The sequence below is a fragment of the Mandrillus leucophaeus genome, unplaced genomic scaffold (assembly GCF_000951045.1).
Source record: "Mandrillus leucophaeus isolate KB7577 unplaced genomic scaffold, Mleu.le_1.0 Scaffold1, whole genome shotgun sequence".
Classification (NCBI taxonomy): domain Eukaryota; kingdom Metazoa; phylum Chordata; class Mammalia; order Primates; family Cercopithecidae; genus Mandrillus; species Mandrillus leucophaeus.
In genome coordinates, this window is record NW_012098097.1 from 7577066 (window position 1) to 7593564 (window position 16499).

The 16499-nt window shown below is 49.4% G+C and overlaps 2 protein-coding genes across 8 annotated transcripts in view; one reads left to right on the forward strand and one right to left on the reverse strand.

The window, feature by feature from the left end:
• Window positions 1–16499, forward strand: part of RAB37 (RAB37, member RAS oncogene family) — a 99246-nt gene that overhangs the window by 18338 nt on the left and 64409 nt on the right. The window lies entirely within an intron of this gene.
• The window catches only part of CD300LF (CD300 molecule-like family member f), a 19309-nt gene continuing 7100 nt past the window's right edge, over window positions 4291–16499 (reverse strand). Inside the window, exons 2-8 of one of the 7 annotated variants that reach the window (XM_011974104.1) lie at window positions 14725–15063; window positions 12967–13030; window positions 8538–8583; window positions 8331–8443; window positions 6181–6203; window positions 5714–5851; window positions 4291–5239 (exon numbers count right to left, since the gene is read on the reverse strand). In XM_011974104.1, the coding sequence (XP_011829494.1) occupies window positions 5742–5851; window positions 6181–6203; window positions 8331–8443; window positions 8538–8583; window positions 12967–13030; window positions 14725–15063 (695 nt within the window). In that variant the 3' untranslated portion in view covers window positions 4291–5239; window positions 5714–5741. Of the gene's footprint in view, window positions 5240–5713; window positions 5852–6180; window positions 6204–8330; window positions 8444–8537; window positions 8584–12966; window positions 13076–14724; window positions 15064–15451; window positions 15626–16499 lie in introns of all 7 variants that reach the window. The other 6 variants (XM_011973952.1, XM_011974025.1, XM_011973885.1 and 3 more) reach the window with 6 other exon arrangements.

Consider the following 16499-nt stretch of genomic DNA (forward strand, 5'->3'; position numbering starts at 1 on the left):
ATAAGAATTTACCTATTTGGTTCAGACATATTTGACTTTGGCAAAGAAAACTAAAAAGCAAAAAATAAAAAATAAAAATGTGCCTACTTGGTAGAATAAAAGGCTGATCACTGTATCTGTCCTTGCCAATCTAAAAATTTATTGGTACATGAAATCAACCAATTCCAGCAGTCTGCGCTTTCCAAGGCTAAGCAGTTGTGAGCTCTATTTTTTTAAGATGTCAAGCAAAGGTAGCCTTTCACTTCACTTCAGTGCAAATTTATCTTACTCATGGATTTTGGAGGTTGCCAACTCAGTGGTTTTTTTTCTCCCTCAATTGACTCTCAAACAGTGCTGTCTTCTGAAAGCCAATGATATGCACATAGTTCTCAAAAGGAGGCTGTCCAAACCTTACAGGCTTATCAAGAGGAATCTTTTTTGAGACAAGGCCTCACTCTGTCCCCGAGGCTGGCGTGCAGCAGTATGATCTCCGCTCACTTGCAGCCTCACCTTCCTATGTTCAAGCGATCCTACCCCTCAGCCTCTGGAGTAGCTGGGACCACAGCCATGCACAAACACGCCCAGCTGATTTTTTAATTTTTGGTGGAGATATCCTTTCTGCAGGCCTCCCTATGTTGCTCAGGCTGGTCTCAAACTCCTGGGCTCAATCTATCACCCACCTTGGCCTCCCAAAGTGCTGAGATTAGAGGCGTGAGCCACCATGCCTGGCCTGGAATCTTTAAATATTAATAATTCAAAAACCAGGAAGGGAAGCCCCAGCAACTTTAGATGGCTATAAATAATTAGGCACTCAATCAGGATTGAGTGCTTAGAAATCTTGGAGTTTGTTTTAACAGAATGTGCTTTCCTGGAAATCATACAGCAAGATAGTAAATGCTACCCTCACTCAGACCTGAGGAACCATATTTAAGTTCTCTCTTTTGCAATAAACGTGCTAGCCAGCCACCCAAACTCTGCCTTAGCAAAGTCATGACGGGACGCAGGAATACGACGGAGACTACACCCAGATACAAATCTGTAGACATTATGAAACAATTTCCTTTCCTGACTCTTGTGTATATCTGCCTCCCTCCTCTCGCCCCAGCTACTTCTCTAGCGCGCTAAACTCTAGCTCAGGCTTGAGCAAACCGGGCTGGATTAGCAGCTGACTCCTACAGTCATAGCACCGCACAGAGAGAACCCAGACACTTCCTATCAGGACCACAAGGCAGAGATCTGCTCTGTCCAGCTCTGGAGTTGACGGGACTGGCTCACGACTATCAACCCATTTCTGAGAATATGAAAAGGTCCCTTTCAGATTGCCACCAATTCAGAGGGCTAAAACTTTAGATAAAAACAGTATATCCAGTAATCTATTCTCTCTTGTAGACACTTCCTTGTTTTTTTGAGACATGGTCTTGTTCTGTCACCCAAGCTGAAGTACAGTGGCATGATCACAGCTCACTGCTGCCTGGAACTCCTGGGCTCAACTGATCCACCTGCCTCAGTCTCCCAAGTAACTGGGACCACAGGCGCCTGGCTAATTTTTGTTTTGTTTTGTTTTTTTATAGAGATAGAAATCCTCAAGCAATCCTCCCACCTCAGCCTCTCGAGTAGCTGGGACTACAGGCATGCGCCACCACACCCAGCTAATTAATTAATTATTGTATGTCTCCCTATGTTGCCTAGGCTGCTTTCGAACTCCTGGGCTCAATCAATCACCTGCCTTGGCCTTCCAAAGCACTGGGATTATAGACGTGAGCCACCATGCCCAACCTGTAGACACCTTTTTCCAAAGTTTGACTAAGGCAACTAAAATGGATCAGAATGGATCGGTCTTCCCATACTGTTTCAAAACTCTTCAGCTCAGCCAGGTCACAACCTTCCTCCCAGCCCATGTCCACCATCCAGATGAAGGTAGAAGCAGCCCAATTCCTCCAACCAAGCCAAATTGAGCTAAATTCTAGTCTTCCCTGTGTGTCTAGCTTAATGTCAGAAGTTTCATGGCAATAATCTTTGCTGGGATCTATGATTGTATATTACCAGAAAAGATGAATTCCTTTCTATCCAACATAAGCATGTACTTATACGTTCTGGGTAGTGCTGGCTGCTTGAAATAAACTCTGAAATAAGTCCACTTCATGCATGATCGTTGAAATGGCACAGTGATGCTTTGGCCCCAAGGTTTTATATTATTACTTTTATTCTTATACCTTGACTTACTCTAATTTGGCTTTGTTTTGAGCTTTTCCATTTTAAGATCTCTCTGTGGGCGCTTCTTGCTCTGTAAATTTAAAACAGTCTATGTCAAAAACAGTCTCACTCTGACCTGACCAGCTTAGACGACTAACTCAAGAATAGTTAAGCTTGCTTGGGCTCTGTGAAGTCCCCCAGGACAGAAAAGCCCTGGAGATTCCAGGGAATCATTTTTGAGGTCATGGGAGCAGGATCTCTCCACCAAGGTCACCAATGCCAGATGTGTGCATAGCTATGAGGTGTCCATAGCTATGAGAAGTCAGGCAAACCCCAGGACACATTGATATGGACTGCTAAACATGCCCACAGCCTCCTACCCGCTGGGTCACCAGCCTGTGGTGCTCAGGCACAGCTCGTCATCTCTTCCCAAGCCATGATGCCTTTCCCTGACACTTTATCCCCAACCCCTCCCTACAATCCACAAAATCAACCGAGGTGAAGTGATAGACCTTTGTCCTCCAGCCAGGGAACATCGTAGTCCCTTATGTCTCCCCAGTTCTCAGGAGGGGAAAGAGGAGTCTTTCCACTTCACGCTTCTGGGCAGTCAATCCTGAAATTCCTTAGGCTATTTGGCCCAGGACTTCCCTCCCAGAATGGTGAACACTGCTGCCTTTGCTCTGAGAGCTTGCCTTCTGCTCCAAATGCACTGCTTATTCATTGAGTCAACCAACAAACATTTGAGAACCCACCATGTGCCAGACAGTAACTAGGCACGGGAGATACGGGAGTGAATGAGACAAAGTCCCCACTTAAGGCAGCACACTGCCTAGTGGAGATGGGGAAAATGATAAACATAGACCCCACTAAGTAAGTCACTTCACCCAAGGAAATAAAGCAGAGCAACAAGACAGAGAGAAACTGGAGGTGGGCTGCAGGGACCACTGCCGCTTAAGTGGCCAAGGAAGGCCTCTTCTAAGAGGTAACATTTAAGCTGAGATGTAATGATAAAAAGGAGCTAACTATTCGCCAATCTGTGGGAAGAGCATTCTGGAAAGGAGGAATAGCAAGTGCCGAGGCCCTAAGAAGGGAGCAAGCCTTATCTTGTTAGAAGGACAGAATAAAAGCCGGTGTGCATGGAGCAGAGCCTGTGAGAGGCAGGATGGATGGAGATGGGGGTGAAGGGGCAGCCAGCAGCCCATGGATCCCCTGAGAACTTGCAGGCTGGGAGAGAAACCACCAGAAGGCTATAAGCAGGGAGTAATCACATCTGTGTTTGGAAAAGATCACTCTGGTTGCTGGGAGGAGAATGGACTCCACTGCAGAGAATGAAAGAGGAAGACCAGGCAGGGAATGGTTGCTTGGGCTAGGCTGGTAACCACAGAAATGATGAGACATAGTGGGGTTCAGGGTACTTTCTGGAAGGAAGACTGTCAGGTTGCTAGAATAAAGATAGTAAGTCCAGCCAGGTGTGGTGGCTCACACCTGTAATCCCAGCACTTTGGGAGGTCGAGATAGGCAGATCACTTGAGGCCAGGAGTTCGAGACCAGCCTGGCCAACATGGTGAAACCTCATCTCTACTAAAAACACGAAAATTAGCCAGGCATAATGGCAGGTGCCTGTAGTTTCAGCTACTTGAGAGACTGAAGCAGGAGAATTGCTTGAACCTAGGAAGTGGAGGTTGCAGTGAGCTGAGATCTGACCACTGCACTCCAGCCTGGGGGACAGAGTGAGACTCCATCTCAAAAAAAAAAAAGAAGATAGTAAGTCCAGCATCTGTAAATGCTCATGATCCCATGTACATACACACACACACACACACACACACACACGTGCACATATACACTATCCTTCTTATACAAACAGTGCAGACTCCAGGCTCTGGTGTCAAATGTGCTCAAATTCCAACTCACCTGCTTACTTGCCATTAAACTTGGTTCAAGTCACTGAACCTCTCCACCCCTAGGGTTCCTCGTCTGTAAAAAGGGGACAATAATAGAAGTGCCTCATGGTTGTTGTGAGGATTAAATTAGTTACTACATGGGAAGCATCTAGGGAAGGGCACCTGCCATGTACCGTATGAGTTTCCTGTTGCTGCTGTAACAAATTAGCACCAATTTCGTGGCTTATTAAAAACAACACAAATTTATTCTCCTGCAATTCTGGAGGCCAGAAGCTCAAGATCGGTTTCACTGGGCTCAAGTCAAGGCATGGGCAGGGCTGGTTTCTTTTGGAGGCTCCAGGCGGGGGAATCCGTTCCTTGCCTTTTCTGAAGGCTGCAGCATTCGTAGCCCCTGCTCACATCACACCCATGTCCACTTCCGTCATCACATGGTCTCTTCCTCTTTGACCTTCTGGCCTCCTTCTTACGAGGACCCTTGTGGTGATATTTTGGGCCCACCCGAATCAGCAAGAATAACCTTCCTATCTCAAAGTCTTTAACTTACATACATCTGCACTGTCCCTTTCTGCCACAGAAGGTAGCAGTCACAGGTTCTAAGGATTAGGACACAGATATCTTTGGGGGCCATTATTCAGCCCATGACATGTGGTAGGCAATAAATAAAGGTTCATTGTATTATGATAATGATACTTTACAATAATAATGATAAAATAATGATAATATTTTTATCATTATCACCTTTATCATTCCCATGAAAGCCCCAGAGCATATCCCTAGTCCCCTCCTCAGTTATGTAGGAGAGGAGGGGATGTTTAGAGAACCCCAACTCCTAGAAGCCCCCTGAGACTTGGCCCCAAGTCCAGGCCAGAGCTGGGGGCAATGCTGGCTGATCAGGCAGAGGCACAAGTCCCCGGGGTTGGTACTGATGAGGGGAGCAGGGCACAGGTGGTCAATGAGGCAGGAGTGTGCTCACAGCCTGGGGTCCAAGAAGGAGCCTGGAGTGCAGGCTAAGGCCTCCTAATGATGCTGTATTCCATGGGATCCTCAGGGCCTCCACTGGGGATGTGGCTACTGAGGGGGCCCATGTTGCAGTAGGTTGGCTCCTGATCCTCAGCAGCCAAGGTCAGAGATGCATAGGAAATGTCCTCCTTCGGGAAGGGAGCCTGCAGCAAAGGCGGGCGCCAGGTCAGAGAGGACAACAGGAAGTGACAGTCACGGAGCAGAGGAGCCGTTGGAGGAGGCTGGTGGGGGTGGACCTTTCAGGGCTTCTGATCCCTCTCAAGCCCTCCAGCTTCCCCCCGACTCTGCCAAGCTCCCTGAGCTTCAACCACAACAGAACAGATTGTCCCCTAACGCTGCACCAGGGCAGCACATTTCCTGTGGAATCCCAAGTCATTCGGCCTGTCTGGGACTCTGCTGCCCAGCGTGGGGACCATATTTAGCCAGTCCCTGGGTCCCTGGGGCCAAGACTTGCCTGGGGGAGCTCCTAGGCGAGTCCTGCAGTGACTATGACTTTGCCCCATACCCACCTCTTCTATGCCCATGTGAGCGGGAGAAAGCTCACCCTCCAATGGGGCACAACAGCAGGCCTGTGCCCCCCTACCCCAGCCTCACAGCAGCCCCCACGGAGGACGCACCATGGCGACATATTCCACTTCCACCTGGTCAGCCTGGGCAGAGAAGGAGAGCTTCGTGGTAGCCTTTTGTGGGGAGGTTGTGGTCAGCTGCAGGGTCAGGTCTGCATAGCAGAGGTCGCCCTCCAGGGGCTGCGGTACCTGGGACAGGGAACACAGGCTGGGGAGTCACAAGATCTCTCTGTGGACACAGGTTCCTTTTCCGTGGTGGGACAAGAGCCTCTCTACTTCCCTGGGTGCCCCTCTCCCAGTTCCTTCCGTGTCCCCACTTCTCAGGCTCCCGTACCCCTCAGCCCTCGTCCCCCTGGCTGCTTCCAGGCCCTCAGCCCCCAGACCCTGCAGGGGGCCATGAGGACGGGATACTTTGGCACAGGACTTATCTGATATTTTGGACCTTCTGGGAGATGGAAAATGAGGAAGGGGAAAGAAGCTGCCTGGTCTCTCTGGTCCAACCTTGGGGAGTATCTTACCTGCTCTGGGGACATCCCAGCCGCTAAAAGACAAACAACAATGAACAATTAGAAAGCCCATTCCCCAGACTCACAAGAACCCCCAGGTCTAGCCAAGAGAAATATGGAAGAAAAGAGGTGAATTACGTCCAGGCTCAAAGACAGGGACCTGGTTCTAATTCTGACTCCTCAGATGACACACTCTTTGACACTGGTCACGTCACCTCTCTGACCTTTCCCTTCTCCACCTGAAAAAGAAGGACATCCGAGCCCCCTGCTCCCCACATCATAGAACTGTGCACTCAGCTGATCAGGTGGCCCTGCCAGTCATCGGTCCCCAGGGAGTGAGTTTGCTTCTGCAGAATCCCGACTTGGCCTGGAATTCCATCGTGTCTCTCTACCGGATTCATCCTTCAGGGGTCAATTCAAAGTCATGCCTGCCTTCCTCAGCTACCCAGGCTGTCTAATCCCCCTCCCGGGCCCCCGAGGGGGCACGTGCTTTATGTCTGTCTCATCATCTTTATCCCACTGAATTCTAGTTAGTCCTCAGGTGGGCTGTAAGCTGCAGGATGGCCGGGCCTGTCCCTTCCTTACAACCTGGGTGCTTGGCTGTGCTGGGCAGGTGGTGTTCCATCAGTAAAAGTTGTCTGCAGAGACAGGCTTGCACCAAGCTGCCCCCCAACCCCAAGTAGAATGTACGAGCTGGGTCAGCACAGTAGGTACGGATTTTGTTTGGTTTGGTTTGGTTTGGTTTGGTTTGGTTTTGAGATGGAGTTTCTCTCTTGTCGCCCATGCTGGAGTGCAATGGCACGATCTTGGCTCACTGCAACCTCCACCTTCTGGGTTCAAGCGATTCTCCTGCCTGAGCCTCACGAGTAGCTGGAACTACAGGCGCATGCCACCACATCTGGCCAATTTTTTGTAGTTTTAGTAGAGAAGGAGTTTCACCACGTTGGCCAGGCTGGTCTCTAACTCCTGATCTCAAGTGATCCACCCGCCTCAGCCTCCCTAAGTGCTGGGATTATAGGCATGAGCCACTGCATCCAGCGATTGGATTGGATTGTTTTTCCACTGGGATCGATTTTCAGGTGGTTGCTGGTCACTGTCTTCTTTCCCCCCTCCCGGGCCACCGCCCCCACATCCCTGCTCTAGGGACAACAAAGAAGTGGGGGGTTTTCCCCTGGTTTCAAAAGTCTAGATGCTGAAGAACACAGAAAACACTTAGACCTTAGGTCATGGGAGAAAAAGTGATGAATAAGAGTCAGGCTCTAATTTTTAAAAAGTGTCACAGAAAACAAACTAACTAACAGAGAGTCAGGCTCCCCTCTTCCCAGGCGAAAGATTTCCCAGGCTGTGGGGTGGGAGAAGTGTTGGAAAGAACCCCATGAGAGCCAGGACCCAGCTGTTCTAGAAGGGAAAGAGGTACAATTGTGTGAGAATGTGGAAGTGAAGCCAGACACAAAAGGGTTTAGTTGAGGCCAGGCCTCATGATCTGTGAGTGCAGGCTCCCGCGCCAAGAGGTTCCTCCCTGAAGGGCAAGTTCACATAGGGCAAGTTCACACTGGGAAAGTCCAGTGGGCAGGGGAGGGACAGGAGGAAAGGCCATTCCAATTTCCTGATCAGACTTGGAGGGCTGTGTGTGTGTGCGCACGCGTGTAATGTGAGGAGTGCACACGCACTGTAGGATCCATGCAGTGTGTGTGCCCGTGATCGAGCATGTGTGTGTGCATGCACTGGTGTGTTTGTGTCTGTTTCTCCCTCCCCATTCCATGTCAGCTCAGTACCTCCTTGACAACCACACAGACCCGACTCTAGCATCTAGTCTAGACACTCCAGACTGGACCACCCACCTAAGACCATCGACACTTCTGCCACCAAGAGCCAATCCAGGAAAGAGAGAGGGAGGTGGATCAGAGAGAAGAGAAGGTGAAGGACAGAGGTGCAGGGCAGGCGGCAAATGCCAAAACCTCCTAGGGCTCCCCTACAAGCTCCAGAGTGCCCCCCGGTCGCCTCGCACTGCAAGCTGCCGAGGGTCTTTGGGACAGCGCCCTTTCCAGATTGTGCAGGTAATTCGCTTGGACCAGATAGCTCCCAGATGCCAATGCTGGCCGTTGGCCACACCCCCAGCCACCCGGCCCAGTCTCAGCCCAGCCTCACCCAGGTCCTCTCACCTTTCTGCTGGCACTTCATTATCCTCCAAGCCAAGAGCGAGGCAGCCACCAAAAGCAGCAGCAATATGGTGAAGATGAGGGGCAGGAGGACGCTGAGCTTCAGGAGGTTGTGCCTAGAAACAATGGCAAGTGTCCCCTGCACCCCAGGCTCACCGTCTGCCTCTCAGCCCAATCCCTCCCACCCAGTAGCAGGGGAGGGCCGCACACCTGATGAGCTGCAGGTCTGTGGTTTGCAGCCCGGGAACCCTCACTCCTGGGGACCCTCGAAGATGGGTTTACAATGAGTACACACAGACACAAAGAAGGGAACGGAACAAGAGACACCAGGGCCTACTTGAGGATGGAAGACGAGAGGAAGGACAGAATCAAAAAACTACAAACTACCTGTTGGATACTATACCTATTACCTGGGTGACAAAATAACCTGTACACAAAATCCCAGTGACATGCAGTTTACCTACATAACAAACCTGTACATGTACCCCTAAAGCTAAAACAAAAGTTTAAAAATTTAAGAATTTTAGCAAAAGATAGTTGTTTTTATTTTTTGTTTGTTTTTGAGACAGAGTCTCACTCTGTCACCTAGGCTGAAGTGCAGTGGCACGATCTCGGCTCACTGCAACTTCCACCTCCCAGGTTCAAGAGATTCTCCTGCCTCAGCCTCCCAAGAAGCTGGGATTACAGGCGCCCACCACCATGCCTGGCTAATTTTTGTATTGTTAGTAGAGACAGGATTTCACCATGTAGACCAGGCTGGTCTCGAACTCCTGACCTCAAGTGATCCACTCGCCTCGGCCTCCCAAAGTGCTGGAATTACAGCCGTGAGCCATGGCGTCCAGCCTTAACAAAAGATAGTTTTTAAAAAGAGAAAAGGGTTCCATGAGTGGTTTTAATGTGTCTAGAAGCCTAACAGAAAGTGTAGGGCAGCAGACTCCTGAAACACCTCCTGCTTCTACACTTGCCCTCTCTACTGGGTTGAATAGCGTCCTCTTCCCCCGCAAATTCACATCCACTCAGACCCGTGAATGTGACCTATTTGTGGATGTAATCAAGTTAAGATGAGGTCATACTTAATTAGCATGGGCCCTGATCCAGCGACTGGTGTCCTTACAAGAGGGAAATTTGGACACGTAAACACACAGGAGGAAGACCATGAGACGACAGAGACAGGGATCAGAGTGATGCCACCACAAGCCCAGAGGATCGCAGGCGCCCACCAGCAGCTGGAACAGAGGCATAAGACAGACGCTCCCTTTGAGCCCCAGGGCGGAAATGACCCTGGCGACACCTTAATTTCCAATTCCTGACCTCCTTAGCTGTGAGAACGTATTTATTTTGCTTTGAGCCACTCGTAACGGCAGCCATAGGACACTGACAGGCCCTACTGTAGTGGATCATCGCCACAGCAGCCGGAGGAGCCTGTGAACCCAATGTCAGCACACGCCCCTCCCTTGCTCAAAATTCTGCAACAGGCCAGGCACGGTGGCTCATACCTGTAATCCCAGCACCTTAGAAGGCTGAAGTAGGCAGATCACTTGAGGTCAGGAGTTCGAGACCAGCCTGACCAACATGGTGAAACTCCGTCTCTACTAAAATTAAAAAAAAAAAAAAAATTATCCGGGTGTGGTGGTGGGTGGCTGTAATCCCAGCTACTCAGGAGGCTGAGGCAGGAGAATCGCTTGAACCCAGGAGGCAGAGGTTGCAGTGAGCTGAGATCATGCCACTGCACTCCAGCCTGGTCGACAGAGCAAGACCCTGTCTCAAAAAATAAATAAACAAAAAAATAAATTAAATTAAATTAAATTAATAAATCCCATAACAACCCCATTTCAGCCCATGAAAATGGCCAGGGCTGACAATGGCCTCCACTCCTGCCTACGTCTCACCCCTGCCTGCTTCACTCTAGCCTCACTTCCTGCTGCTCCTCAAATATTCCAGGCACACCCCCACCTTAAGGACCTTATTCCAGTTGCATTTTTCTCCAGGAACATGCTCCCTCCAGAGCTCTGCTTGGCTCACTCTCTCACCTCTTCCAGTCTTTGCTCAAGAATCACTCTCTCGACCACGTGCAGTGGCTCACACCTGTATTCCCAGCACTTTGGGAGGCTGAGGCGGGCAGATCACATGAGGCCGGGAGTTGGAGACCAGCCTGGCCAACATGGCAAAACCCCGTCTCTACTAAAAATACAAAATATTAGCCGGGCATGGTGGTGCGCATCTATAATCCCAGCTACTCCCAGCTGCTTGGGAGGCTGAGGCAGGAGAATCGCTTGAACCCAGGAGGCAGAGGTTGCAGTGAGCCGAGATCCTGACACTGCACTCCAGCATGGGTGACAAAGTGAGACTCCATCTCAAACAAACAATGACAAAAGAAAACTGTTGTGGGCTGGGCTGGATTGTACACCACCACCCCCAACCCCAATCCATATGTTGAAGTCCCACCCTCTAGTATCTCAGAATGTGATTGTATTTGAAAACAGGATCTTTAAAGAGGTGATTGAGGTTAAATGAGGTCACTGAGGTGGGCCCTAATCCATTATGACTGGTGTCATTAGAAGAGATCAGGACACAGACACGCGCAGAGGGACGACCACGTGAAGACATCGGAAGAAGACAGCCATCTACAAGCTGAGAGGGCTCAGAAGAAACCAACCTCGTGGACACCTTGATCTCAGACTTTTAGCCTCCAGAATTGTGAGAAAATAAATGTTTGTGATTTAAGCCCCCATTCTGTGGTATTTTGTTAGGGGCAACCCAAGCAAACTAATACAAGGACTGTCTCATTCATCACTGGATGTGCAGAAATTTGAAGAAGAAATTCATCAATCAATTAATTGTGTCAACCCTATGTGGTTACACTAATTAGCTCTAGATTGTAAGTACCTCGAGGGCAGGCATTTTGATTATTTGGTCCATTCTTGTACCGTTTTTAATTCCCTTAAACAGTGACAGGCTAGAGTGAGTGCTCAAGAGTTATGTGTTCAATAAATGAGTGAATAAACCATGTCATGCTAATCAAAGGCCCTAATTGGGTACTTACATATGGCTTCAATTCATAAAATAATTTTTTAAAAAATCTTAACTATTACTTATTCAAAGCAGTTTGGTAGAAAATAAACTTACAAATCAGAGAGCATCCTGTATTGATTTGCTTAGGAAAAAGAAAAATATGGACAAAGCGACGTGGCTCATGCTTGTAATCTCAGCACTTTGGGAGGCTGAGGTGGGCATATCACTTGAGGACAGGAGTTGGAGACCAGTTTGGCTAACATAGCAAAACCCTATCGCTACTAAAAATTGGCTGGGCATGGTGGCTCACACCTGTAGTCCCAGCTACTCGGGAAGCTGAGGCACAAGAATCACATGAACCCGGGAGGCAGAGGTTGCAGTGAGCTGAGATCATACTACTGCATTCCAGCCTCGGCAACAGAGTGAGAATCAGTCTTAAAAAAAAACCAATTAGCTGGGCAAGATGGCAGGCGACCGTAGTCTCCCAGCTACTCAGGAGACTGAGGTGTGACAATCGCTTGAACATGAGAGGCAGAGGTTGCAGTGAGCCAAGATGGCACCATGCACTCATCTGAGCTACAAAGCAAGACTCTGTCTAAAAAGAAAAAAGAAAAAGAAAACCTTAAATAGTCTAATTTAAAAAAAAAAAGAAGAAAAACAGAAGGCAATGGGAGAGGGGGAGTAGAAGGGTCTCAGGTGGTCAGAATACCAAGGACCTCTCACAGGGATTTTGTGGCAAGGTCCCAGCAATAAGAGACCTTGACACTTGGTGGACCTAAAAACAAAGTCAAGAGGGCCAGGGAAAGTGAAAGGAGGAAATGAAAGGGGACGTTCCACTTCTAGAAAGCCCAGCTGACTGCAAGTGGTTGGCCAGGGCACTAAGAGGCGTGACCCGAGCTATGGTGTAGCGCCCAGAGACTTCCATCCAAGCACCAGTGCCACCCTTCACTGAGGAAGGGACTGAGGCTCAGTTCCTTCTTCTGTAGAATGGGAACATTTATATCTGCCCCTTCTTCCACATAAAGTGGGTAGGAAAGGTCAAAGAAAACAAAATAATGCACAGGAAAGCCTTTTGTGAACTGCCAGGTGCTCCAGAGATGTGAGAAACTATCGGCATCACTGTTCTTGCCATAACAGTAATCAGAGGAAAATTAAGGGAAACAGGACTTCCCCAAGCCCTGCTTTCCTTGTCCTCCCAGAAGTTGGACCCAAGAGCCATCCCTGCAGCTCCATGACCCCATGGCCCACTCACATGAGCCACACCGTCCTCACTGACTGCCAACTCATTGGTCGCCCACACTAAGCTCTGCGCTCCACGGGGAAAGTCCATGTCTGGGTCCCCTGAGCTCAGCATGGCGCAGCCAGGTCGAAGTTATTATAACACAGTAAAAGTGGGGTGAATGAATGAACCTACAAACAGCACTGAGCTGCAGAATGAAGGATGTGTGGAGACTGAAAGGACACCATGTGGTCGGACAGCAAGTGGGAAGGGCTCCCAGCTTCCTCATCCTCACCAAGGAGCATGCAGGTCCCAGACAAAGCTCAGGCTGGAAACTGGGACTTCGAAGAGTTCTCCATTGGAGGAGTTTGGGCCAAGTAGTCCACAGGGGAACCAAAGTTGGTTTACCTCTTGTCCAAGTGGTGGCCAGTCAGAGTTGGGGAGTTGCTGGTTTCTTCCGGGGTGACTGGTGCTGTGAATGTAGTGGAGGCAGACGTGGTGGGGGCAGCAGTTGACGCTGTAGTTGATGCTTGGTGTATAGACCAGACCACAGAAGACCCTGCCCATGAGCCCACCCACAGCCCTGCACGCGGCTCTGAGCCTGGGCGGAGGTCTGGACTGCTACTATGGGAAGGGGCTGCAGCCTGGACTGCTCATGTCTCCCTGGCTTCTAGGAGACTCCAGAGGCTCCTGGGGCTGGGCAGGGTCCAGGGAGGATGCTGAGCAGGCCCTGGGAGGGTTAGAGGGGGTTGGGAAGAGCCTAAGGGCAGCTGGAGATCAGCTGAACTTGAGCAACCCTGCTGCTTAGGACAGCGCCTTGGCCAATCTCCACCCCAGCCCTGTTTATCCATCAACAACAGGAGCAGAGTGGGAATTTGCACAGTGATCCTAGATTTGTGACATCAAAGATCAGGACCAGCCCTGAAAGAAATCATAATATTCAGGAAGAACCTTGACTTTGGGCAAGTTACAAAGCCTCAGTGATGGCGATGCCCCCTTCTGAAGGGTATTGTTAGGACTCATTGAGACAATGCACGTTCAGCACTTTGCAAACTACAACATGCCCCAGAGGCTGCAGGTGCAGCATGGGGCCCTGAGGACTGTGGTGCTCCCTCCATGCCACAAGGGCCCTCGAGCTGGTGCTGCTCATCTTCTGAGGGACAGCAGAATAAGCCCAACAAATAAACGCATGCAAACCAAGGCACTGGGAACCCTGAGCCGACCCTCCCAGGAGTGTCTGCATTCTAGAAGGAAATAGGAAGAGAACATCATTAAGTCTACATGCACAAATGGCTCATGGTGAGATGTCAGGGACCAGAAATGCAGCTGTTTGACTGTGAAGACCTTTCTGGACTTGGGAATTAGACGCCAGCACCCCAACTATGCTGAGCCTCTTTTTCCCCCAAGTTAAATGTGGAATGGGAGGTGGCAACAGCAGCTGTGAAGCCCCAGCCCAGAACTCCACCAAAAGCAGGACACACTTGGGCACCAGAGGTCTCCAAAAAGCAATGGCAAGGATTGGGGTCACTGGGTACCATGGGAAGGCATCCCTTTGGCCCATGGGCTGAAACTGGGCCCATCACCTTGTCCTCAGGCACTGAGCTGGGCAGAGGTAAAAAAAAATGTGCCTAGAAAGTCTTAATTCCCGGCCGGGCACAGTGGCTCACGCCCGTAATCCCAGCACTTTGGAAGGCTGAGGCGGGCGGATCACGAGGTCAGGAGATCGAGACCATCCTGGCTAACACGGTGAAACCCCGTCTCTACTGAAAATACAAAAAAAAAATTAGCCGGACGTGGTGGCGGGCGCCTGTAGTCCCAGCTATTTGGGAGACTGAGGCAGGAGAAAGGCGTGAACCCAGGAGGCGGAGCTTGCAGCGAGCAGAGATCAGGCCACTGCACTCCAGCCTGGGGAACAGAGTGAGACTCCGTCTCAAAAAAAAAAAAAAGAAAGTCTTAATTCCCATCGTGGAGGGAGCCCTGGGAGCCATGGGGGCATTGAAAAGAGGCCCTGCTCCCCCAATCCCAGGTGATCAGTTAGGGTTCTCTGAGAATCAGGACTCAAGTGATAGATCACTCAGTGACAATTAAGTCACTTGAGTAGGACCTCAGAGACTGGGACAGAGCAGGCCCTGAGAGACACACACACAGATATACACTCTCTCTTACCTGGGTCAATGATCACTTGAACTATGACCCCAAGGTCAGTTCCAGTTCTCTCAATTCCACACCAGTAAGTGTCAGCATCAGTTTGCATGAGATCCTCCATGGTCACAGTGAATGTGTGGTTTTTCTGATTGTCCTTGATGGACACCCGGTCCCTCTTCACCTCCTGCTCTGATCCAGTGGTTTTAACAAGGATCTTGCAGCCATACCAAGTAGCTCCTCGACACCACCACTTCAAGTAGGTCTCCCAGCCTGAGTTGTAAACACACTGCACCATCAACGAACCCCGCTCCGGGCCATTCACTGTCATTGGACCACTGATGTCAGTGGCAATGGAGTAGCCTGGAAGACACAAATTCATGTGCTGTCACCTCTACCCCAAGGGCAGGGCCACAGCTTTCTGTTTAGGGAATAGTTCCCAAATCCAAAGTTTCACAGGTTAAATAACAGTCAAGGAAGAAATACACCTTCCACAGACAAAACTTTTGTCCTTCAGTTTTCCACTGGGTCAAAGTCACCAGGAAAATCACTGAATAGCACAACAACAGATCCCCAAAAAAATAAAAATATTGGCTCTAAGCAATAATAGCTTCCTGCAGTTCACCCCTCTCTCCACCCTACAGCCAAGGTAATCTGTATATTTCAAGGAATATCCTTTTGCAGCCATCTTTGTGTTAGACCGGTCTGGTGGAGAGGAAATACCAGAAGACCCATTTCCACAGGGTCTTACCTTGACTCTTAGCACTGATGACCCTCATGAGGTGGAGCTGAGGCAGCCACATCAGATGGCTGTGGAGAGGCTGTCCCGGTGGTCCTAATGATTTCTAGTGGTTTTGGAATAAACCAACCTGGATGAATGCCTTTGAAGTTGACCAAAACAGCAATGGCAACTGGTCTCCATGTGCTATAGGATCCATACAACACAGATCCCACTTTCTTCAATGAATTGCTTTGACCCCTTTGTCAAATTGCAAATTTATGGATTTCCCATTCTGTTCCATTGATCTATTTGCCTACCTTTCTGTCAATCCTACACTCTCCTGATTACTATCACCTTGTAAAAAGGCAAGTATTATAGACAGTAAAGCAGTGTTTGCTTTCTTTTTTTTTTTTTTTTTTTTTGAGACAGGCTCTCACTGTATCGCCCAGGCTGGAGTGCAGTGGTACAGTCATGGCTCAATTATGGTTCACTGAAGCCTTCACCTCCCAGGCTTAATTGATCCTCCCACTTCAGCCTCCCGAGTAGCTGGGACTACAGACACATGGCTGCACGCCTGGCTAATTTTTGTAGTTTTAGTAGAAACAGGATTTTGTCATGTTGTCCAGGCTGGTCTCGAACTCCTGGGCTCAAGCGATCCACCCACCTCAGCCTCACAAAGTGCTGGGATTACAGGCAGGAGCCACAATACCTGGCCTGCATTTTCTTAAAATATATGTTTTCCTTCAAAATCATGTCCTTTGCAGCAACATGGATGCGGCTGGAGGCCATTATCCTAAGAGAATTAACGCAGAAACAGAAAACCAAACACCACGTGTCCTCACTTAGAAGTGGAAGCAAAACATTGGTTACACATGGACATAAAGATGGGAACAACAGAGGAGGGAAGCAGGCAAGAACAAAACAGAGGAGGGAAGGGAGCAAGCACTGGAAAAAACTACCGATTGGCTACTGTGTTCACTATCTGGGTGACAGGTTTGATTGAGGCTCAAACCTCAGCATCATGCAATATATCCAAACCTGCACAGATACCCCCTGAACCTAAAATTTAAAAATTTTT